The sequence below is a fragment of the Ctenopharyngodon idella genome, chromosome 21, assembly GCF_019924925.1.
Source record: "Ctenopharyngodon idella isolate HZGC_01 chromosome 21, HZGC01, whole genome shotgun sequence".
Lineage (NCBI taxonomy): Eukaryota > Metazoa > Chordata > Actinopteri > Cypriniformes > Xenocyprididae > Ctenopharyngodon > Ctenopharyngodon idella.
In genome coordinates, this window is record NC_067240.1 from 26750754 (window position 1) to 26777431 (window position 26678).

General features: G+C 42.1%; 1 protein-coding gene and 1 long non-coding RNA gene across 2 annotated transcripts in view; both read left to right on the forward strand.

Annotated features, from left to right (window-relative positions):
- The window catches only part of LOC127504122 (uncharacterized), a 1137365-nt gene that overhangs the window by 756512 nt on the left and 354175 nt on the right, over nt 1–26678 (forward strand). The gene's annotated exons all lie outside the window — the stretch shown is intronic.
- The window catches only part of gabra3 (gamma-aminobutyric acid type A receptor subunit alpha3), a 222200-nt gene that overhangs the window by 99535 nt on the left and 95987 nt on the right, over nt 1–26678 (forward strand). The window contains exon 5 of the mRNA XM_051878531.1: nt 10163–10383. Within this exon, the coding sequence (XP_051734491.1) occupies nt 10163–10383 (221 nt within the window). The remainder of the gene's footprint in view (nt 1–10162; nt 10384–26678) is intronic.

Sequence of the window (26678 nt, forward strand, 5' to 3'; positions counted from 1 at the left end):
ACTTCTGTATGAATCAGCCCTTTGAATAAATTGAATGAATGAATGAACGACTTAATCATTAAGACATTTACCACCACCAACTGGCAGTTTTAGTTTCTTATTTAGAGTCTAATTTTATTTAAAAATGAATTTCATATTTCCATATTAATTAAAAAAAAAAAAAAAAAAAATGTATAGTTACCAAAAAATGAAATTTCAGTCATCATTTACTCAACCTCATGGTCCAAAAGTTAATGTGTAATAAATTCTATGTTTAATAATAATAATAATAATAATAATAATAATAATAAAAAAAATAAATAAAAAAAAATAATAATAATAATAATAATGATTCTTTCTGAATTTACTTTTTGTAATGTGTATCTGATGCTTTACACAATAATGACTTAAAATTATCTTTTGGGGTTAATTTCTCAGTCAAAATTGATGCGCAATTAAATTGCGATTAATTCGATTAATTAATTGCCACATCATATAATTAATTAGATTAAACAATTTCATTGCTTGACAGCCCTAGTTTTTACTTTAAATGTGAAGTAGCTGTGTCACTAGTGGCACCTTATCTAGTGCGTCTCACTTATAATAAACCCATCAAATGTATCTGCACTGGGTGCATTTTTTGACATGACACGTGTAACGGAAGCAAGCTAATAAGAGCTATGCATGTAAACCTCACTCCCCTGGCCTCAAAATGGACTGCGGTCTTTAGCATCCTTGTTAGAGTGCCCACCTTCATGCCAGAGATGCCGATTCGAATCCCACTTGGAGCGGATAGAGTAGGACTGGTTACATTTGGTGCCGTGACCCGGATGGGAGTGCGGTTTAGGGGGTGAGTGTAACGGAAGCAAGCTAGTAAGAGCTGTGGGGTGTAAGCCTCACTCCCCCAGCCTCAAGAGGCTTACTAAAACTGTGGTCTTTAGCATCCTTGTTTATGCGCCCACCTCCCATGCCTCCCATGCCAATTCGAATCCCACTCAGAGCGGGTCGAGTAGGACGACACACCACAACTCTTTGAGGCTGAGTGAACATTATAAACTGGTACATTTGTCTTTCTGAGCAGATGCATGATGATGTTGTATTGAAGCGTCCATTGTAGCGTGTTGCATCACAATGCACAGTTTGTTTTGATGTGTTCATGACCTGTTTAATTTTTGATGGTCTAAATGCAGCAAATTTTGGCTTGCACTTCTGTAACCGAAGACAATTTCTTTTTTCATGTAATGCATTAGTCATGGTCCCACACCAGCTAAAAACCCTCTGGCTCAGTCTGCTAGAGTAGCCATGCCACAAACTCTTCATATAGGTTGAGCTAGAAAGAGATTGACAGATCTGAGCGGACTGATCTCAATATTTTGATGGTGCCTGAGGGGTTCAATGTTTATGTCAGGGAATGAACACAGACAGAGGATCCAAGTGCAAGAATGACAATATTTATTGACAGGAAAATGCTGTACAATAACTTCACTCCAAGGGTCAGTCGAGGCAGAGGCTGTGGCGTGCAGAGTGGCGAGGCACTGGGTGGCGCAGGGCTACAGCGGGTATCAGAGAACAAGGATAATCCAACCCAGAAAACAGGGCACACGACGAAAGTCCAGAATCCAAAAACCAGGAAGAAACACACAGAGAACACGACACCGGGAACAGCCTGCAACGAACTGACAAAGACACATAAAGACATGCACAATATATAACAACCACTAACAAGACACGGCTGGCAACAGATCGCAATCAGACCATAATGGGTGACGCCCACACAATCATTCACTCACACCCAACACACACACACACACACACACACACACACACACACACACAACAACACACGAGGGTGAGTAAGTGAATCCATGAACCGTGACAGTACCCCCTCTCCTATGAGCGCCTCCTGGCGCTCCCAGGAGAGCCTACCTGTTGATAGTAATCATCAATAAGAGAGTGATCCAGGATGTCCCTGGCAGGAACCCAACTCCTCTCCTCCGGACCGTAACCCTCCCAGTCCACCAAGTACTGGAATCCGCGTCCCCTTCGCCTAGCGTCCAAAATACGACGAACCGAATAAACGGGTTCCCCATCTACGAGACGCGGCGGGGGGGGAACCGGAACCGGCGGATTAATGTTAGCATGAAAAACAGGTTTGATTTTAGATACGTGGAATACGGGGTGAATTCTACGGTACGCTGGGGGGAATTTGAGGCGGACTGTCACCGGACTAAGAATCTTGGTGACAGTAAACGGGCCAATGAATTTAGGTGCCAACTTATTACATACGGAGCGGAGCGGAATGTTCCTGGAAGAAAGCCACACTTTTTGTCCGACGACGTATACGGGAGGCTTCAGCCGGTGGCGATCGGCCTGGGCCTTGGTGCGCGCTCCCACCTGAATAAGAGTCTCTCGGGCTCTTCTCCACGTGTGACGACACCTCTGGACGAAGGCGTGAGCGGAGGGGACCGCGACTTCGGATTCCAGACTAGGAAAGATAGGTGGCTGGTAACCTAGACTACACTGGAAAGGCGACAGGCCCGTAGCCGACACTGGTAACGAGTTGTGCGCGTACTCCACCCAAGGAAGCTGCTGACTCCAGGATGAAGGATTCTGAGCTACCCGACATCGCAACGTTCTCCCCAAATCCTGGTTGGCTCTCTCAGCTTGCCCGTTACTCTGGGGATGGAACCCAGATGACAAACTAACAGTCGCTCCCAGTAATCTGCAAAACTCCTTCCAGAATCTGGAGGTAAACTGGGATCCCCTGTCAGAAACCACGTCTACCGGGAGGCCATGAATACGAAAGACGTGATTAATGACAGTAACCGCTGTCTCCTTGGCAGAGGGTAATTTGGGCAAGGGGATGAAATGTGCCGCCTTCGAGAACCGGTCCACTACGGTCAAAATAACCGTATTGCCCTGTGAAGGAGGGAGGCCTGTTACGAAATCTAGCGCTATGTGGGACCAGGGTCTTGAAGGGACAGACAGCGGTTGAAGAAGCCCATCTGGGGAACGATTAGAAATCTTACCACGAGCGCAGACAGAGCAAGCCAAAACAAAATTGCGAACATCGCGAGCCATGCAGGGCCACCAGAATCGTTGCTTAACCAAAAACATGGTACGACTAACCCCTGGATGACAAGCCAGATTGGAATCATGGCCCCATCGGATAACGTCTGGACGTAACCTCTCTGGTACAAATAATCGACTCGGTGGGCACCCGGGCGGAGGCGTTACCCCTTCTAAGGCCGTGTGGACCTTCGACTCGACCTCCCATGTGAGTGAAGAGACAATGAGTCTCTCAGGTAAAATACACTCGGGAGTGGACGGGCGCTCGGAACGATCAAAAATACGAGATAAAGCATCGGGCTTGATGTTCTTAGACCCGGGACGATATGATAGAGAAAAATCGAAACGACCGAAAAACAGAGCCCACCGAGCCTGCCTAGAGTTTAGTCTTTTAGCGGATCTGATGTATTCTAAATTCTTATGATCGGTCCAGACGATGAAAGGTACCCCCGACCCCTCCAACCAGTGACGCCATTCTTCCAAAGCTAATTTGACCGCCAGCAGCTCCCTGTTACCAATGTCGTAATTCCGTTCGGCGGCGGATAAGCGATGAGAAAAAAACGCGCAAGGATGCATCTTATCGTCCGTGGCGGCGCGCTGGGAAAGAACTGCCCCTACCCCCACCTCTGAAGCATCAACCTCCACCACAAACTGACGTGAAGGATCAGGGGCGACAAGAATGGGAGCCGAAACAAAGCGGCTCTTCAGATTGGAAAATGCAGCCTCAGCTGTATTAGACCACCTGAACGCCGTTGCGGTGGAGGTTAAGGCGGTCAGAGGAGCGGCTAGTTGGCTGAAGTTGCGAATAAAACGCCGGTAAAAATTGGCGAATCCCAAAAACCTCTGCAGGGCCTTACGGGAATCTGGGATTGGCCAATCCACCACAGCCTTAACCTTGTCAGGATCCATGCGCACCCCCTCAGACGACACGATATACCCTAAAAATGGAACTGACTGTGCATGAAAAACGCACTTCTCCGCCTTGACAAAAAGCCCATTCTCTAGCAGCCTCTGGAGCACTCGTCTGACGTGTTGCACATGTTCCTGGAGAGAAGAAGAAAATATCAATATGTCGTCCAGGTAGACATAAATGAACTGATCGATCATGTCTCTCAACACGTCATTAACGAGTGCTTGAAACACGGCGGGCGAGTTGGAAAGGCCGAAAGGCATAACCAAGTATTCAAAGTGCCCTCTAGGGGTGTTAAATGCCGTCTTCCACTCATCCCCCTCCCTAATGCGAACCAAATGATAAGCGTTGCGCAGGTCCAATTTCGTGAAAAGAGACGCGCCCTGCAGCCGTTCAAAGGCAGAAGACATCAACGGCAAAGGATAAGTATTCTTTACCGTGATGTTGTTCAGTCCTCTGTAATCAATGCACGGCCGCAGCGACCCGTCCTTCTTACCCACGAAAAAAAAACCCGCCCCCGCGGGAGACGAGGAAGGGCGGATGATCCCAGCTGCCAGAGAATCAGAAATGTATTTCTCCATGACCTCCCTTTCAGGATTAGAAAGTGAATATAACTTGCCTTTAGGCGGAGAAGACCCTGGTACTAAGTCTATGGCACAGTCGTAGGGACGATGCGGAGGAAGAGAAGCAGCCCGGGACTTACTGAACACTTCCTTCAGGTCAAGGTACTCCTCTGGCACGTTTGACAGATTCACCGACGACTCCTGTAACACAGAACGAGACACAGAAGAACAGGCAGACAACAAACAAGACGCATGACACTGGTTGCTCCATTCTGCCACGGACCCCTGACCCCACTCGATCCTGGGCTTGTGTTTGAGCAACCACGGATGACCCAAGACGACCGGATGAGTAGTAGATCTAGAAATAAAAAATGGCAACTGTTCAGTGTGATTACCGGAAGTGATGACGGTTAAGGGCTCCGTGGCGTGTGTGATGGTGGGTAGCTTCTGTCCATTAAGGGCGATGACAGTTATGGCATGTTCCAAAGGGTGAATGGGTATGTGCAAACGCGTGACCAGATCATAGTCCATGATGCTGCCCTCCGCCCCCGAGTCGACCAGAGCCTGGCAGGTGTGATGCCCCGATACCCACTGTAGTCTCACCGGGAGGAGTGTCGCAGATGAGGATTTATCCAAGGAAAGACCACCCGACAATAACCTCGGTACTACTGTCGGGCTCTGCCTTTTACGGGACACTCCCTAAGAAAATGCCCCGCCCCTCCACAGTACAAACACAGTCCCATCTCTCTCCGGTGTAATCTCTCCTCCCGGGAGAGCCGAGCTCTACCCACCTGCATGGGTTCAGGATCGAACGGGGGACCGACCGTGTTAACTCCGCTGGCACCGCTCTCCTCCATTTCCTCGAAGCGCGCTACGGGCCTCTTACGCGCCGCGCGTTCTTGCAAGCGAGCGTCCACCCGCAGCGCGAGCTCAATGAGACCGTCGAGACTGGTGGGTAGATCCAGCTGGTAAATCTCCTGCTGAACACGGTCGGCCAACCCATGCAGGAACATATCCCACTGCGCCTCCTCGTTCCACTTGCATTCCGCTGCCAGGGTGCGGAATTTGATGGCGTAATCAGACACTGGTTGGATTCCCTGCCGCAGATCCGCGAGTTTGCGCGCGGCCTCCCGTCCCGCCACCGAACGGTCGAAGACCCGTCTCATCTCCTGCGACAGGGTGTGGAATGAGGAGCAGCACTGATGTTTGTTCTCCCACACCGCTGTTCCCCACAACGCTGCGCGTCCCGTCAGAAGCGTCATGACCAACGCGACTTTAGATTCCTCAGAAGAAAACGTGTTAGGTTGCAAAGAGAAATAAATAGAGCACTTCGTTAGAAAGGCTCTACAAACATCTGGTTCTCCAGCATACCTCTCTGGTGCAGGAATACGCGGCTCTTGTTGACTGCTGACGTTGGCGGATGGGTGGGGAACAGACGGTGGAGCTGGCGCAGTGGAAGATGAAAGATGTTGAACCTGGGTAGATAACTCAGCCACCTGCGCCACCAACGCCTGAACGGCACGAGCAGTGGCCACCACTTGCTCATCCTGATGATCCATCCGTTGAGCACTCCTGCTCAAATACTCCTGAAGATCCGACGACCTTGCTGGATCCATAAGTGGTCAGTTCGTTCTGTCAGGGAATGAACACAGACAGAGGATCCAAGTGCAAGAATGACAATATTTATTGACAGGAAAATGCTGTACAATAACTTCACTCCAAGGGTCAGTCGAGGCAGAGGCTGTGGCGTGCAGAGTGGCGAGGCACTGGGTGGCGCAGGGCTACAGCGGGTATCAGAGAACAAGGATAATCCAACCCAGAAAACAGGGCACACGACGAAAGTCCAGAATCCAAAAACCAGGAAGAAACACACAGAGAACACGACACCGGGAACAGCCTGCAACGAACTGACAAAGACACATAAAGACATGCACAATATATAACAACCACTAACAAGACACGGCTGGCAACAGATCGCAATCAGACCATAATGGGTGACGCCCACACAATCATTCACTCACACCCAACACACACACACACACACACACACACACACACACACAACAACACACGAGGGTGAGTAAGTGAATCCATGAACCGTGACAGTTTACACCTATGGGGAAGATAAACCCATGAATGGCATACTAATGGTAGTCAAAAGAACAATAAACTGGTTAAGAGAATGCATTTTAACATAAAAGAATCGTATACTTTAAAAAAAAAAAAAAAAAAAAAAAAATTAAAATAAATAAATATTTATATCCTAAATTAAAATTTTCTAAAATTACTTTTTTTTTCTCTCAAATTTTCCCACTGACCCCCAGTTTGAAAACCCTTGCATCAGTCTGCAAAAGTGTCGAGATGGTCCTAACTGCAGAACATGAAATCCAGGGGGGCGAGGTTGGATCCAGATCCAACTCCTCCCACTTTACATATGAGAAGCATCTCGCTGCAGCCTGTGGTGGACATCCAACCTGGCCCACATCCAAATGTGACGTCAGAAGCCAAGCCAGTGCCGCCCTGCAGCCGATTCTTAAGATTTTATTGGTCATGTCAATCACAGTACTGACACCAAACACTGATCCCTAAACCTACTCGTCTCTACCTCCACCCTCATGTACTGCAGTGAGGAGCTACTGAAAGTGGCAGTAGCAACAAATAAAGAAAATGAGGAAAATATGATCACCACAGCATGGCAAATAGGGTCATGTGCACTAACTGCTAGTGCTTTATCCACATGACACGTTTCTCCTTTGTCTGACCAAAACAACAGCCTTCTGTACAGCTTTCTGAAAAAGCTTCAAGCAAATGACCCTCTCATTGGGTTGTATTGTGGAAACATCTGTGCTTGTCTGATCGCATTCCAAAGTGACCATTGCTCTTCGCTAACACCTTGTCACAATGATTCTCATTAACCATGAACTTCTGTTTCTTGTCCCATTTCAATTTGCCTTGAAGCAATAGTGCTGTATTTATTTGTTACTTTATGAAATCATGCAGCGGAAACCATGTTAGTGCTGATTTGTTAACATCTACATACAGGGAACATCAGTCTTGGAGATACTAGCTATAAACAAATATTATTATAATAAAATATATGCAAATTAGGAAGAAAAAAAAAACTCTGAGCAGAAGGAGAGGTGTAGTACATCATCTATCAAAGTGTAATTTTTGATGGGTTCATAGCAAAGGGCCTTTGCAATATTTGCATTGTTTTGTTTTTATTTTTGTCCGTATTTTGGTGAGAAATATAGTCTTGGATAACCCAGTATGCAGTATTATGCATAATTTATTATCAGGCTTTTTTAATCTTTTTATTTACTTCCTACTGTCTTATTTTATATGCTAAACTTCACTGAAGTCTTGCACAGTTTTTAGAATGAACAAACACAATCTATGTAAGACTCAAAATGAAAGAAATATTCAGGGCTAGTAGTGCATATGGGCTTTTGCAATTGTCTGTGTTTTGTAAAGTGCATGCTCCAAAGAGACTTAACGTTATCCCATTCTTTCTATCAAACAGTTTAGTTCAATAATGACAGACAAAATAAGCAACAGTTGCATAAATGCATGAATAAAATGCAATTCTATATTTATATAGGGCTATATTTAATTAAAGCAATGTCATATATGAACTATTAATTAGGTTGAATGATTCAACACCATTGGCCTGTAGGTCATGATGAAGAAGGAAATAGTTTGAAACGTGCATCTAATTCATAGAATTATTAAATAATATTTCCTTGAATTATAATAATTAATAAATAATGACCCCACTATGGAGCTTCTGCCTCAACCCTGAATGGGTCATCTTACCCCATAGATCTAATTTTAACTTTTCACTTCAAAATAGAAACAGTATTTTACTGTATATTACTGCACACACCTGACCCAACAAATTTCTAGGCTACACTTCACAGGGCCCTTAAACAGTATTAAAATATCTTAAATTTATTAACATTTAAGGCTGTAAAAAGTCTTAAATAGCATTAAAAATGTCTTTAATTATATTAATCATTTGTAGAGGTCTTAAATTCGAGACAGAAGACGATTAAGTTAGATTCACTCTGCTGAGTTAAGGGGACTCTGAGCAAAGTATGTGAGTGTAGTGGAGCGACAGTAATTTCCCCTCCTTGCTCAAAGCATTCTGTAATCACTCCGCTCCAGCTCCATTCCCTGTTTTGCTGATAAGCCGCGTTAAGTTCCAAGGCCTTGTCGAAAGTGTGTCCTAGCCTGTCTTAGTGACGAAAAACAATCTGTGATACATGATGCATTTTGAGATTGTTTGGGATTATTCTGGTATTAATCTGTATTAATTTCATGTTCACTCTTAAAAAGCATTGAATTTGATTATGGAAACCCTGCTTGAACTTAGTCCTGTGCTTTTTTATGTAGATGTCATTTGATTTCAGCTTTCACTTTGTTCCTCACTTATCATGGTATGGAGATTACTTGAAGTGCCCACAATTTTTTAATCTGAAAATAACTTCAGATTGAAGTCTGGAGCTTACTAAATAAATGATGTACAGAGGCATGCACATGAGGAGCATACATGTTTTAATGCTGCAACCATCATTCAATGAGCAACAGCCAGTATGATTCGTGCTATGGTGGCAAAACCTTCTACTGAACGCTAGAAGGCATTTGTAATGAGTGGTTTTATCTGACTTGTTTTCTGCCTTCGTGCTGGAGCTTCTTGACATTTCTGATTGACTTAGCAACATATATTTTCGTCTGTTGCTTCTCAAATAACATTCCAGCAAATTGGATTCTCAAATAACATTCCGGCAAATTGGACCTTGTGAAGCGTGTCTTCACAAGGTTCAAAAACTCGTAGTTCTCTGTTGAAATGCAGGACATAAAAAGAGACATGTCCTGTAATTGTTTGCGGTCGCATACTTAATTACAAGAATCAGTTACAGATCGTACTCAGTGATTAATGCTGGCCTCTAAAGATTTCAACATTCATGAAGAACTTTGAATTTTTGCCACTATTTTTATTCATGGCATTAGATGATTTATTAAAAGCAAATGCAAGCAGACAAGATTTCTTTTGATGTTTGTTCCCATAGAGGACCTGTAGAGGATTGCATCATCAATAATGGACGTCATAAAACATGAGCAATACTCATCACTGGAAAAGACACTGTGGATTTGAGATGATTCCTACTCCCAACCAAGCAAAGGTTCACTGAGGACAGTGTCCCCTGTTCCATGCTGGCAATATGGTCAGAGAGATAACTCTTGGAAAAAAGCTTGTTTTATCCCTCCAGCGACAGCTGTGAAAACGCAATCATTCGAGTTTGAACTTTTGAAGGAGCCTTAAGGATCTCACACCGACAAGGCTGTATCTCTCCTTAAAGTGCGATGAATTATTGAAGTGTACAACTGAGAAAAGCATCTCAACCAATCATGGCCAGCCAAACAGGAAGCTCTGTTAAATGTCAAGTCTGAGCAGAAGTCAGAATCTTTTTCCCGCTCTTGAGTCATTTGCAGAGATTGGTGAAGTGCTTCACACACCAGCGCAGGCTGTCTCACTAAGAGGACATTACATCAGTGGAATGGGGAAACTTGGGGGGTGAAGTGAAGTTTTAAAAGGGCTGTCAGAGAGTCTTGACTCATTCTTTTTTCCCCCCTCTAGGAGTACACGATTGATGTGTTCTTCCGGCAAAGTTGGCGGGATGAGAGGCTGAAGTTTGATGGGCCTATGCAGGTCCTTCCACTTAACAACTTGCTCGCCAGCAAGATCTGGACTCCTGATACCTTCTTCCACAATGGGAAGAAGTCAGTAGCCCACAATATGACTACGCCCAATAAACTTCTGCGACTGGTAGACAATGGAACTCTTCTCTACACAATGAGGTATGACTTCAACTCTTGGTAGTCTCTGTAAAGGCCTTGATGCATGTTGAACAACTTCATTGCATAGTTTCCGCATCCAGTCTACAATGGAATCAAGTGGTGACTTTTGCAGTTTTAGACAGCTTAGTTGACTTAGTTTCCACCTGATATTAGGATGCGTTTTGGTTGATTGGATCACAAGTGGATGGGGGAGACACATTCCCATTTACATCTAGTCTCTTTTGTCTGCTTTCAACCACTTCTGTCCTGATTTTTTCGAGTGGAGGGTCTATGGGTTGGTAAATGTAAGGTTTTTTCAGATCTTTCAATCTGGATGAAATAAGCTCACGCATTTTACATATGAATGCGACCGGAGACGACGGAAAACATACAGAGAGCACATACTTTCGTTTCTGCTCTGACAGCCACAAGACCACACCGAACGCGGTGAGTGTGTATTAGAAATCAAGAATGGTGAGAGAACAGCATGCTTGGTACGGTGTTCATCTTCAAACCAAACTTTCAGCCAACAAAGTTTAAATCCCGTCTGGCTAGTGCGCTTCCCATAATGTTTACGCGTTAAGTCAGTAGGTGGAGAGTATGAGTGTTTCCACTGTGAAGGTCACTCGAATGTGTTTTCGACTACCTCTGGAAGTGGTCGAAAGTGGACAAGCTCAAAACTTTTTACACCCCGTTCACACCTGTTTTTAGTGTCGTCCACTTGTGATCCAATCAACCAAAACGCATCTTAATGCCAGGTGAAAACAGGGCCAATGAGAGCAATCTAATTTTATTACGCCACTCAATTGCAATGTATGTATGGGTTTTTCACACAACCAAATGGTGATACAAGCATTCTGTTATCTGGCTACTTAAATCAATGCTTTGGGGAGATTTTGAATTCAGGTGGACAGCAGGTTGTCAAACTGAAAACAAATCCTGCCTGACTTCTCCAGCACTTTCAGATGAGCTGGCAGATGTAGACTAATGTCTTCTTATCGATGGAGGACTCCGGATGAACGGGACGATAGGGAACTGGCCAGCCTGTGACCCAAACACCCCAAGTGCTTGATGAATGAGTCAGGGAATTGAATTGTGACTAGCTTGGCCAGGAGCTGTCCAGAGCAATGTGTTCAGCTGCCATAGACAGAGTAGGCCAATTCCACCAGCCATTTCAACACAGCACCTGGGCTGCTCGTGCACAGTCACAATGAGAGATTGGTCATCTGTATCTCCGAGTTAGGATTGGTTTTTATCTCTCCAAAACTTTAACCTCATCTCGAATGTTATAAATGGCCATTAACCTACAGGAAAAAGGTACTATATCATCATATTACTGCTAATTTATCAGACCGCCATAACCTTGAGGTTTCCCATAACAAAAAGAAAAGGCTTACTCCTGAATGTACAAGGAATGGCGATTCTTGAAGCACTGCAGAAATGATTGTGAGAAGCCACTATATGCTTGAAAAGACTCCCAAATCGATGCTAGATGTTGATCTGTGCCCTACTGAACCGTATGCAATTTATTAAAGTAGAGACATTTTTGCTGACTCTGCTGTGTTCAGAGTTTAACGGTAACACGGCCGATGCATTAAACATACATGAATTTCACATTTGCGGTACGTACATAGCTTAAAAATATTCATGAAATCCTTTTACCCTGAAGGAAGAGACTGCTCTTGCCAGAAAGCCAATAACGTAGCACAGTGACATTTTGCTAATTCATCATGCGCAATAGTCTGAATACATTGCATTTTAACTGTAAGACAAGATACAGTACAGTGTCAAAAACATAGCTTTCTAGTGATTTAAAGATTATTTTCTCGTCACAAGTTAATATACTTTTTTTTTTTCTATTAGCACTTTTTTCACTCCCAAAAGGTGTTAAACATCAGCAAAAACTAACTGAATCATTTATTCACCCTTTCCCCGGCCTGTCATCTCAAGCATTTGAAACACACGATACATAAGCCTTAATCAGAACTGTAAATCTAAGCAGAGTTTTCAATTCAGTAGTGCTTGTCTACAGGGATTGTGCTGATAATGAAGGTGGCACATGAATAGGCCCTATGTGGTGGCACACTAGATATACTGTAGTACTGGAAGGGGGGTGTAACTCCATTCTCAGGCCCTGTCTCATATGAATTCATTTAATATGGCTTCAGTGCTCCCAAGGCTAAGAATAACATTTAAATTTGGATGCTTTAATGAAGGCTTGTCACTCTCATTGTGTTTGCCCGCAGGGATGGCGTGTTGTAGAGAAGTTGTTAGCTAGAGCTCTCAGGGACAAGAAAGTTGATGTTTCCGGACCATTATGGGCAAGGGCATAATTGCATTGTATAAGTGCATGGTTTATTTGCCAGTCTCCCACATGCCTCTCAGAATTTCTCAGAGGCTAACTCACAAAAAAAAAAAAAAAAAAAAAGGTATTTGGTGCCTCAGTCTTTAGAGATCATAAGTGACTCAGATTATCTTTTGCAAGTGAATATAGCATAATTTTTAGTGTCGTCACCAAATTCACTCATGCTTTTTCTTCACTCAGTAAGTTAGCATCTCTCAAATTTTTTTAGGCCTTTTTGAGCCAGAAGTAACACTCAGGTGCAAGACTTCCAGACTTTTCACTTTATTACCACATTGTAACCAAAAATATTCTGTCCTTGCCCTTTACGTGTTGTCTTAACACATCACCGTGTATCACGTGCAGCACTTGCTAATGCAGTAGTTTGAAATAATGGAAGTTTTCCGACGCAGCTTTTAAAATGTTCTATCTCTCCTGATTAGTGTAGCACATTTTAAAGCCGTTGTGTTAAGTTAAGCAGAAAAAGAAAGAGAATCTAAATTATTGATCATGGTTTATCGCCTCTTTAGAGCGGCATGTCTGTTTTGGGCTCTTTGTCATGATAGTCTTTTCAAGTGAAGTCAGTGTCAAACCTTTTTTTTTTTTTCAATATATACACATTCTACAGTGTGTTTTCATGCATTAAAGAAGAGTCTGTCCAGGGTCAGGCTATAGAAAATGTGACAAAGACTGCTGCTCAGTGGCTTAAAGTGTAAGTTCGCAGATTTTCAATCCACTTTGTATTGTTACAATGTCAAAGTAAAGTAAAAAGTAAATGTTTACTCCTTCTCCATGTCACCTGGAAAAAAATGTTTCATACTTATACATGACAACTGCTTTCTCTGGGTCAGCGACAGCGCCAACTCAGATTTGACTGTTCTGGTGTGATTTTGTGAAAGGTTTAATAGACAAAGGTGAATCACTGTCATTTAGGAAAAAGCGTGGGGGTTTGAATCAAAATTGCCATTTGAGTGGTTATTTCTCTTGCAGAAGTTGCCACCACAATGCTAGGGTGTTGCGAGTGGTTGCAAGGGCATTGCGATGCAGTTGCTATGGTATTATGAGTGTTTTTCTTATTTCTACGTGACTGTTACATGCACATATAGACAATAATTTTATCCATTTTAGATTCTACTGTCTGTGTGTTTTGTCTAAAACCAGTGACATCAGTTATATTCAGATATTTCTCAGATCACCAACGAGGACCATGAAATCAAAATGATAATAGTGGAATCCTTTATATTAAAGAATGTCATAATAAATGCTAACACAACAGCTGACATTCTGACATTCAGCAGAGGTGCCTTGGCTAGTAGTATAATATGATTTGATATACTGGAACTATAGGGTAAAGCTGTATGAATGATTTTTAAACATTCAGTATTGATCTGTATTCAGTAAGTTATGGGCACAGAGTTGACTGAATATATGAGCACAGGGAGCAAACCACACACAGATCAGAGTATGATAAAGGGATCAGTATTTACTGTATGAAGTTTAAAAGTATTGGCACTTTATGAAGTTTTTAAAGAGAAAATATATCCAATAATAGTGTTGCTATGATAAGGCCATTCAGTTTGAATTAAAATGGCAGCATCAAACAGGATTTTCCTTACCATGTAGACTGTAACATTGTAACATTCACACATTCACAAAGCAATTGTAAATACACCTGCAAAAATGTCTTGTTTGGAAATGATGAACTTATAATTGCAAATATCAGTATGTCAGAGAGACATTTTTTTCCCTCCATTTCCTCATGCGATCCACTGTCCACTCCCAGTAAAAGGCATTTTTTCTTTGCTTTTTTGACTGTAATGAGCCCAATAAGCATAAAGTTTAGCACTGCAAATAAATAATCAATTTAAGTACAGCACAGCACTATTTTAGCATGTTTAGCGCCTGGTTTGACTAGACTGTAGATGATGCAGGTGTTCACACTGAAATACCATGTGCTACAGTGGTGCAACTATTTAAATAATATAGGATTATTTAACGATTTTCACTCCAATGACTTTCACATGCAAAATAAATAAATCTCACCTCTGGTGAAAAGATTTCCACCAATTTAAATCAAATATAATTTTCCTCTGGCTTTGGAAAGCACATATTACTACTGTGACTGTTCCAGTGTCCTGGAGGGATAATGGAATGTTGCATGTCTGTTTGCTTTAGAGTTTAAAACATGGAATGCCAGCAGTGCTCTTTAATCTTTTAATTCCATAAATGAGTTGTTAATTGAAACATGGGGGTTTTGCAGCTGTTTTGGCCCAGAGCATTTTGTTTCGGTGATCATAAACTACTGTGGAGCATGGTTAATGAGAATCAAATAGATTTTAAACTGTTAAATTTGTATAAAAACTGCATAACCTTCCTTCCCACCCATTGAGCTCCATGGACTCAGATCAGCTGAAGTTACAACACATTGCGGTCTGGGGCAATTTAAAGAGGTTGTATTCTATACTTTTGTAGCTTTTTTTTTTTTTCTCCATGAAGTCCATTTATAATGCAATACATTTTTTTTTTTTTTTTTTTTTTGTCATAATTTAGTTTTACATTACCCTTTTCTCCCTGTCTGACTTAAAATTTAACAGCATGTTTTTGCTTCTGCACCTTTTCGAATTCTATATGTAAATTATATCTCTCATGACTGGTTAAGCTCATTTCATGAAGACCACATGCATAATTCACACTGTCTGACATTCATTGGGGTGGGTCAAGCTGTTAAGTTGTATATTGAATAGATGTTGATTGTGGGCAGTCATAAATTAATCCATAAATGGTCTAGGCCAAGGGTTTTCAAACTGGGATATGGGGACACCCAGGGGTCCAAACGGGGTTGATAGGGGGACCATGAAAAATTTTAGAGGAAAAAAAAGTCTGTAAATGTGCTGCTATTTTAAGATGAATTTTATCAATTTAATCTTAAAATCAGTCAATTAACAATGTAAATGTTAATATTTTTTAATGCAATACAGAAATTCAACAGCATAAAAATAAGTGTGATATTATAATAACACTTTTTTTTTTCTTTTTTTTTTTTCAGTATAAATGGCTTGTATTTTAGGAAGGGTGTCTATGGTAAGGGAACAATCATATTTGAGTGCCCTTGTCCAGAGCAACGGATACCCTAGCTATGGCCCTACCCTTGGCATCATAATTTTTGGTCTGGATTTTTTTTCTTTTTCTTTTTTTTTTTAGGTTCTTTAATTTCAGGAAAATCTTGTAATTGTTGGATATAATAGTGGATGCGTAATAGCCTATCAAAAGATTTGTGTTTTCATTTAATTGTGGTATGTGCAGGCCGTAGGCTCTTCTCCTGGACAGAAAACAGGAAATATGTGGCAGGAAAATCAATATGCCAAGACACAAAAAAGAACAAGCAAGTGATTGTTGTTTTGTTTTCTGAGACAGACAGTCTGGCACAATCTCATTAAATCTGGGGCCAACATTGCACTTGTGATGATGTGCCGACCTCCAACATGCCATTGAACGCAGTTATTTTTTCCTGGAATGGCTGTGCAAGGTTAAACATTGACTGAGAGACAACTTGATTTTGCTCATTCATTGTGCTGTCTGTTCTGAACTTGTGGCAGCAATATTGAATAGCAGAAGCCAAATAAGCCTTCCTGCTCAGCTCATTCGGTGAATCTCATGAAAACGGCCAAGAAATGGTCAGGTCATAATTCCTAAAATAAAAAAAGAAATAATAATAAAAAAAAAAAAGAAAAAAAAAGAAAGAAAGAAAGGATATATTTGTCTTAAAAAATATATATATTTTGAAGGACAGTGATGACTATGTCAACTATGTTTTATGACAGTAAAACAAATTCAAACCCCTCTCCCTAATAGCCTACTTACTCTCTAACACATTACTGCAATGTGAAAAAGTCTCATTCACATTACTGTAAAAAATATGTTTGTAATATTATATTAATTTTAAAATAAGTTGTCTGGACAGGATGATTTTCATTATTGTAATATTCTTTATAGTACTAAAATACACCTTATTTTTTATTTTTGGATGAACACTAGTGGCAGTAAAACAACAACTCACACATTATGATTTAGGGTCAGATAACTGATTAATAAAAACTTGTTTTTGTGCCATTTCTTACAGAATACTAGGCAGCACTAGTTTAGGATCCAATTCTCACTATTAACTAGTTGCTTATTAGCATGAATATTACTAGGATATTGGCTGTTTATTAATACTTATAAAGCACATATTAATGCTTTATTCTGCATGACCATATTCTACATTTCCCTTAATTCTACCCAGAGTTGGGCAAGTTACTTCCAAAATGTAATACATTATATATTACTAGTTACTGTCATTTGAAAGTAATTAGTTACGTTACAATATTACTGTCTCTGAATTGTAATGTGTTACACTACTTTTCAGTTACTTTTGAGTTACTTTCACCAAAATAACCACAGAAGTATGACTGCATAAAATGCTAAAATGTAGTTTATTGCTGCTCAGTATACATCCAGTAGAGGGTGATGTGATATAGCATAATGACTGTGTAGGCCAGTGATCCTCCAGGGGGGCTTGAAGGTAACTTAAAATTTTTGAGATAACTTAAAATGTATTTACATATATTAATATAATTCATGAATTATATTATTAATATGTTAAATTAAATATTAACAAACACCACCTCTCTGCATATTCTGCGATTGTTTCGGAGCAGCCCACGCTGTTTCTCATCGCGCTGTGTGAAAAACAGACTGAACGGCGGCTCAAAACACCCAACCGCATCAGTAACATAGTATACACAAAATCTCTCCGTTGGTTAAAGAATACCAGTGTTGCTAATAAAGTTTTGATAGATGACGATTTTAATGAAGGTAAAGACGATTACAGTGACATACAGGTGTCATACATTAGGCATGCGCGAGTCCGTTATTATTGATGCACAAACAAATGTGTGCTTGCGGCTCACTTGTAGTTCTGCATCTGTTGCTTTGTCTTGCCAGCGCTCTCATCCGGCGCATTCTTTATCTTCTCCGACCCTGAAGCTCTCTCTTGGTTATCTAGTGTTAGCGTGGCACCGGTTCAGGTGTTTTTTCAAGTGATAAGAAAGTTCCCTCAGTGCCACACATAGATTTTAATATTGCACTTGACTATTAAGTTTTTGTCCTTTTCTCTGAAAATAATGGGAGTAGCTATGTCCATCTCACAAATGTAGAATCTGTCTCTGCAGTCATCTCAACCATCGAATTCCAGCAGCAGGAAATAGACGTACTATTTTACCCACAGATTTTTTTTGTCTGGAGCTGGAATGTCTCGCGGTGTTGGTAAAAAAATAAAACTAACAATTTCTAGTTAAAATGCGTTGTTGTAACGTGCGTTACTGAGATTTTAACGAGTATAATATTACCCAAATTTTATTAGTAATGTGTTATATTACTGTGTTACAGCAAAAGGTAATATACACTATATTGCCAAAAGTTTTGGGACGCCTGATTTACGTGCACAAGAACTTTAATGACATCCCATTCTTAATCCGTAGGGTTTAATATGGAGTTGGCCCACCCTTTGCAGCTATAACAGCCTCAACTCTTCTGGGAAGGCTTTCCACAAGGTTTAGGAGTGTGTTTATGAGAATTTTTGACCATTCTTCTAGAAGCGCATTTGTGAGGTCAAGCAGTGATGTTGGCGAGAAGGCCTGGCCCGTAGTCCCCGCTCTAATTCATCCCAAAGGTGTTCTATCGGGTTGAGGTCAGGACTCTGTGCAGGCCAGTCAAGTTCCTCCACACCAAACTCGCTCATCCATGTCTTTATGGATCTTGCTTTGTGCACTGGTGCGCAGTCATGTTGGAACAGGAAGGGGAAATCCCCAAACTGTTCCCACAAAGTTGGGAGCATGAAATTGTCCAAAATGTCTTGGTATGCTGAAGCATTAAGAGTTCCTTTCACTGGAACTAAGGGGCCAAGCCCAACCCCTGAAAAACAACCCCACACCATAATCCCCCTCCACCAAACTTTGCACTTGGCACAATGCAGTCAGGCAAGTACCGTTCTCCTGGAAACCGCCAAACCCAGACTCGTCCATCGGATTGCCATACAGAGAAGCGTGATTCGTCTCTCCAGAGAACACGTCTCCACTGCTCTAGAGTCCAGTGGCGGCGTGCTTTACACCACTGCATCCGACGCTTTGCATTGCACTTGGTGATGTAAGGCTTGGATGCAGCTGCTCGGCCATGGAAACCCATTCCATGAAGCTCTCTACGTACAGTTCTTGAGCTAATCTGAAGGCCACATGAAGTTTGGAGGCCTGTAGCTATTGACTCTGCAGAAAGTTGGCGACTTCTGCACACTGTGCGCCTCAGCATGTACTGACCCCGCTCTGTGATTTTACATGGCCTACCACTTCGTGGCTGAGTTGCTGTTGTTCCCCATTGCTTCCACTTTGTTATGACACCACTAACAGTTGACCGTGGAATATTTAGTAGTGAGGAAATTTCAAGAATGGACTTATTGCACAGGTGGCAACCTATCACGGTGCCACGCTTGAATTCACTGAGCTCCTGAGCGTGACCCATTCTTTCACAAATGTTTGTAAAAGCAGTCTGCATGCCTAGGTGCTTGATTTTATACACCTGTGGCCATGGAAGTGATTGGAACACCTGAATTCAATAATTTGGAGGGGTGTCCCAATACTTTTGGCAATGTAGTGTATTACTGTAAAATAATTACTTTTGTAATGCATTACTCCCAACACTGATCCTACCCAATACCTAAACTTAGCAACTACCTTATGAACTATTAATAAGCAGTGATTAGGAATTTACTGAAGCAACGGCATAGTTAATAGTTAGTTAATAGAGAGAATTGGACCCTAATCTGAAGTGTGACCGAATACTATACCATTGTAATGGCACACACTAAAACAGAAGATTGTAGAGGAACCCAGGTGCGGAAATTTATTGACAAACAGGTAAATATACCACAAAACAGGAACTAAGGATATAAACAGGTAACAAAGTCTCTTTCAAATTCACAAGTTAGAAAGATCCATAAAGGCACAGGTAAGTAAAGCGGGTAAGTATCTGTGAACTCTCTAAGTTCACAGAAACACTTACCTTAAGTTCGATTGGGAATCAAAAGCTCATCGAGCATACAGGCAAGTCCTTTTCACTGGAGAATAACAGAAGACAAAGACTGAGTGTCAGCATGGAGCTTAAGAAGGAGTCCAAAAAAGCAGATAACGAGCTGTAGGTGAGTGTGATCAGTATACTGGTGAGTGCGAGAGTGTGGTTGTGATGAAATCGCCCCCTATACCCTCATTCACTATTCCCTACATTAGTCCACTAATATAGTTCACTTGAGGGAGTGAATGAAAATGAGTAAGTGAATTCAGACACTGGGTGCACCGAAAGGGTTGCTGCTTTTGCGTAGTTTGTGCTGCTCTTTAATAATCATTTGAAACGTAGCAAACTGGCAGCTCCAGTACTAAGATAAAAAGATTTACCTTGAACTCATAGAAACTTTGTATAATTAAACAGTTTAATAAATAAATTAAAAAGGAATTTATACCTATATAATGTACCCACATTGGACCAGCGGATTGCAAAATAGTTGGATGGATGATTCAGCAGCGGGCGCCATCTTCTGATCAGACGTGGGGATTATTCGGTGCGCAACTCTGACAGTGCATTATGGGTAGGTATTCTCTAGCTGTTGAGCGTACATTGGTTGTACACTCGTTATTGCTGTGCATTGTGGGATTGAATGAGTGTACTAGATAACATCCACTATGGAATTGGACAACACTACAAATGGATGTCCCCTCAAATAGTGCCCAATTTAAGGGTATAGGGGACAATTTCGAACACAGCCCATGTCAGAGAGTAAGAGTGCAGGCAGAGTCCAAAGTGCATGTGACAACTATCACCTCAAAACACTTTTACCATAGTGCGTTATTTGTAAAGAGTACATTTGATATTTACATCACATAACCAGCTCCATATGGATTTCATAATGCTGTAAACTTGCTTAGCAGTTCACCTGGTACAGCATTACACTTGCAATGCGGAACGTTCGGCGTCCCAAGAAGAAGAGGGCCATAAGCAAGCTAAAATGGCATTGTTGCTTCAGCAAATGCATTTTTGTCACATTTGCTTTTGTTGACACTATTGGTTAGATTTAGGGTAGTGTTTAGTGTAGGTGGTGCGTTATTTTCAACCGTAATTAAGCTTTTAGTGCCACTCACAGGACATTTAATTTCCCAACTGCCAGATCAATGTGAAACTTACCAGATTCACATGCATTTGTTTCGGATTAAGCTGAATGTGCCTTTAGCGACACTCACTGGACATTTTACTTTGAAAGTGTCAAAACAACAAAATCATTTTGCAGAGCACAGGCACATCTTTACAATGAGTCGGGGTTGGGTGAAATATGACCCTGACATTTCTTTCTCAGATTCACCCACTTGCTTTTGTAGGAATGTAGGTTATCTCTGATGTGTCTTTAACATGCTAAAGTAAACAGCTGATAAGGAGGGGGAACACATATACAAACATGCCACAGCACTGCAGAGAATGCTCTCCAGAAGGCAAATCTGTCTGATGTATCAGCACCACTGGTATTTAACAGACTTGTGGTCCTATAAGATCTGCATGAGAGAGCTCCATCCATTACAGGTGCAAGCTAAACTGTCAAGGGGAGGAAACACAGGTGGCAGTCCTCCCATCCACTCTCTTCTGGTTGGCAACACGTTACATATTGTGCCCCATGTCCGGTCACCTCCCACCCCCACCCAGTACTGGATGAGTGATGATTAATTTGAGCTCTCATTTGAACAGCTGGAAGGATGAAAAGAGACAGAGGTGTGAGTGTTTGATGAAGTGTGGCACTCATATATAAAAACCCATGCTGGAGAGGAAGGATTCATTGCTGAGTGGAGGAAGGTTGATGCCAGATCATGTTAATGTACAATCAGACAGACATTATCACAAAATGAACCCTGATCATCATCCCTGTATGGAATGGAGGGGTCCTGTATCACCCTGAAGGGGTTTATTTTGCTATAATGACCAACTGAGTGTACATGATCCCATTTATTACATTGCTACTAACCAAATAAATATGTAGATATGAAATAGTGTTTTGTTGATTTTATAATTTTACCTACTCCATATATTATCTTAAAGATTCTTCTAAGTGGGAAAAAAACCATGCCCAGCAACAATACAAACACTGCAACATTATTATCATAATATTAACACTGAAGTCCTCAAGGTTGACTGAGACACAAGATGTTGCCAGCTGTGAAGCGAGAATGTGAGTCTGTGGTATAAGATTGACCAATCAAGTATTCCAAAAAAATGTAATTGTCTAATTTAGGATTGTGTTCAATTAAGAAACTGCACCTTTTGACGTATCATACCAGCTTTGATGTCTTCAATGCCATTAGTACTGATGTGAATTGAGATCTAGCTCCGATTATGAGTTAATGTCCTAACTTTAAGTCTGTTCTTGTACTGTAAATCCACCGAAGGCATTGAGTTGAACCCATATGCAGTTTTATGTAATAACCAAATCCAGATACAAATTAAACAGAACTAAACCAAGACAAACAGTGAGCAGACTTAAGCTTGACTTGATATGAACAGGTCTGAACACTCACCAACAGCTGGTTACACAAAGCTAGACCAGAGACTAAGGAAACATATATATTCACATGGATTAATGACTAAACAAGAAACACCTGAATGTAGTCAAGACAATGAACCAATGAGAAGACAGAACTGATAACCACCTGACAAGACAATAAACCAATGAAAACATGACACAAGAACCAAAGAAACCACATGGCATAATGATATGTGGTGTGTTTGACTTGAAGTGGCGCTGCTCAGACCAGTCGGTGTATGACATCAAAATACAATGAGAGCAGACAGCTCCTTATGCTGTTGAATATATTTAACATCAAACAAACAATATAATTATTGTTAACAATAATAAAACTGATTAAAAGATTAAAAAGATAAGATTAAAAAAAATATTGCACAACACTGAGTGAAAGCATGGCGACAGATTGGTGTGATGATCACCCGATATGTACCACATTACCATGCCCATCTCGGGACTCGAGTCAGAAGCCAGTGCTGAATTGGTCTCATATGCATCAACCCGAGTGGTGTATCCACTGCCAAGGACACCATGTGCCCCAGGTATCTCTGACTTCAAGCAGTTCAGCACTATCTGAGCATGTTCTGGTGTGCTGTCATGGTCACTGAGTCCAAGTTCATACTGAGAAAAAAGTTGCTTTTCACCAGGGAGAGCTTTCTCTATTCCCAGTTGACCCACAGCCCCAACCAGCTGAGGCGTTTGAGCACTAGGTTCCTGTGTGCACCCCTGTATGCAGATCTTAAGAGTGCGCTAGAAGTAGCCAGTCGTCAAGACGGTTAAGAATGTGAATGCCCTGCTCCCTTAGCTAGGGCAACCTCTGCAACTTTCATGAGGATGTGAGGTGAATGGGACAGACCAGAGGGGAGGGCCCAGTACTGATACGCTTGTCCCTCGAAGGCAAACCATAAGAATGGTCTGTGTCGAGGGAACATCCTTGAGGTCTATCACAATGAACCAATAATTTTGAACGGGAGCTTGAATATCCCCAATTCAATACCCACAGATCTAAGATCGCCCGCAACCCAACATCTTTCTCCAGTACGATGAAGGAAGGGCCAAACTCTGCATGAGGGGTGCCTATGGAACAACAGTTTTCATTCGTGACGTACCAGTAGTGGGTCCATCACAGTGAGGTTGAGCAGGGGCTGCCATGTCGGGAAGTGCGAGAAGGAGAGAGGCTCACATCCGTAACACTTCCACTGCCAGTGCTTGATGCATCGCTGTTGTGAGAATGAGGGCCATATACATTGACTGCATGTGTGTGTCCCAGGAAATGAAGAAACTGCTCTTTCCCTGAAAAAGAAAGCGTCATAGCCCCTTTGATGTCTGGTGTCACCTTCCCAGCCAAGCATAAATTTCTTAAACACAAATTCATGTAAGAATTAAAATTCATACCTTCCCATAGAAATGGAGTATTGCACATACCATCTTCTGGGTCAGGCTGGGTGGAACAGTTTCTATCAACCCTGAGTCGCCTGCCTCAAGAATGCTTCAAAGCCCATCTGGGGTTCTTAGTGCTGAGCTGGCTGGCAGGTGGCGACACCTTATTGCGAGGGCCCTTCCGTTGGAGTCAGGCTGCCAGCTTTGGCCGTGGCAGAGCCGGTGCAGCAGCCACAGGGGAGGGTCCTCGGTGGCGGATAGACGGGGTGCGGGTCCTCAGGGCCTGGAGGTGGCTGGAGGGGCAATGTCTTCCACAGTGTCACCAAATAGGCCTGCTTGGGAGCTGGTGGCATAGAGAAAGGGCACATTCTTGGCCTCCCTCATCTCCACAAGATTGAGCAATAGATGTCATTCCTGGACCGCCAGAGTGGACATCGCCTGACTGAGTGCCGTGACCTTCATTGCCCGTAGGGCAAGGTCAGTTGCCAAGTGCAGCTCCTGCATGAGTGCTGAGTTGGGATTACCTTTATGCATGTCTCTTAATGCCTTGGCCTGATGCACCTACAGGGTGGCCATGGCATGCAGGGCGGATGCGTTCGAAACCAATCACCTAACTGCGAACTTTCAGGGAAAAGTGGAGGAACACACGCAAGCCCGAGGTTCGCAGCAGCCCGGGCAGGCACAACAGCCATCTCAACGTCAGTCTCAGTCAGAGCAGCCACACCCAATGGTGGAAGCCCAGGTAATTCTTCAGCATTGACAGACACAAGCTCACCCTGCAATCTTACAATTGACAGCTTATTTTCATCCTGAGCTGCACTGAACGAGAAATTAAATCCAACCGATGGTGAACCGCCTTCCTCGTTGGCGTACCCAACCGGAGAAATGAGCATGCTGAGGAATGGAAAGCTTGTGGGGATTTACTTGGCGGAGACACTTCCATTGAAACCCCAAGGCTGTAGTCTTCGCGGTGTGTTCAAGCACAACCTGTTGGTCCAGATGCATGTGACGTGAGGCGACAACACAGTCGCTTTCGTTGTCACTAGTTCTTTGATGCTCGCTTGGTGTGTCACAAGCTTTAGATGTACCATTTCTGCCATTTTGCCATTAATAGAGATAGCATAATGCCACCACCACCAAAAGTAATTAAGTGTGCCTGCTTTACTGCATGTGTCTTGCGGAAAAACATTGTAGCCGGAGCTATTTCTCTCTGTTTATGTCTATGATGAGTCACACAGGTACTGTGCTCTCCGCAGTGGTGGAGACACAAACCAGTCTAAAATAATCAGAATATAAACACTTAATATAGATGTACCATAGTGATTCAGGATAAGACAAAAACATGGTTTGGAAAATGGATTCATGATGTACTCGCTCATTATATAATTTTTTTGTAAATTTTGAACAAAAAAAAAGTTATGGACTGCAGTTCATATTAATATAGTTGATTACCAGTACAGTGAAATAACCAACTAACTATGACCAATTATCTAGCCCTCTAAAATATGGGAAAAGCATACTCAGTAGAGCTGCAGTCGTTGTGGCACAGGAAGTTCATATTAACATATAATAGGCTATTCAAAATGTGACTTTGGGAAACACTGCCCTCAACTAAAATATTTCTATTGTACCCTAATATTAAGAGTATAAAGCCAACACATTTGGCAGTTTTTCTATATATATATATATATATATATATATATATATATATATATCATTCAAATCTGATTTCACGTTCATCATTAATGAAGGGGTGGGGTAGTTCTGGTGATGGTGTGTTGCACCATTGAATCCGGCCTTTGAATATATTGAACTAGTTATATGAACTACTTTTTCTGGTGTTTTACTATTTATATCATCAGCATCCTTGAGGATAAGCTTATCAGTAGGTTTCTGCCATGCTAGAAATAACAAGAAATAATAGGAAGAAGAATGGGGAATGCAATCTGGAAATAACACAAGCCAGAATTTAATGCAAACTCATCATTCCGGAGGACATGCGCTAATCGCTTTGGTTAATGTGATGACTGTTATCGTCAGCCCATTTAATCTGTTTCTTCAATTTTTTTTTTTTTTTTATACTCGTGTAGAGTGTGTTTTTGCCCTCACAGTCAATGTCAGAAGGGAGACGTTTAAGGCACACTCCTCCATATGATCCTGCCCAAAATGAAAGAGAAGAAGCTACTTTTCTCCCTGTGGTTGAGTTAACGCTCCCTGACCTCACAGTGACATTCACATCTTGCCTGGGAATCCAGCCACGGCAGTTTGTTAGCTTGGGATTAGCCGGCGGATGAGTTCACAGAAAAAAGCCTGTCTCTCTTCCACAGCTTCAGTCCCAATGCTGGCCCCATCCCAGCCCTCAATACCAAGCTGCTCAGGTTAGGATTTAATTGCATGTTCAGAGCTATAACAGGAGCTCTCTTTGGAGAGTGTTGGCAGACTGCCATCGGAGAGCCAATACTGACGTCTAACCCCCTGCATTGGGAGGAAAGTCACCGGGGCAGTATATTGTGTGTTCAGATTGGGAGCAAGAAGAACAAGAATGGATGTCCCATCACGCTCAGGTGACTGACAGTTTTACCCTTTGGGCCTCATATGTGCTCCTGGGGGTGTTGGGCTGAATAGAGGCCATGCTGTTTGCTTACTCTTGCACTGTGTGGTTGACAGTGTTGTTAACAGAACCCTTTATTTTGTCACCCACATCTGACACTATAAAGGGTCCTCATTGCGTTTATTGGATATGAAACCGCTGGCTTCAAAAATACCCGACAGCAGTCTTTTGGTGAATTAATGGTGTTTAACCCACACTGTCAGAAAAAAAGTACAAAGTACAAAAATGACCTAAAAGTATATGTTGGTGTACAACAGCTTTCTCTCTCTCTCTCTCTCTCTCTCTCTCTCTCTCTTTTGATACAAATAAAAATTTGATAACCTGTTCTTCTCTTTCTA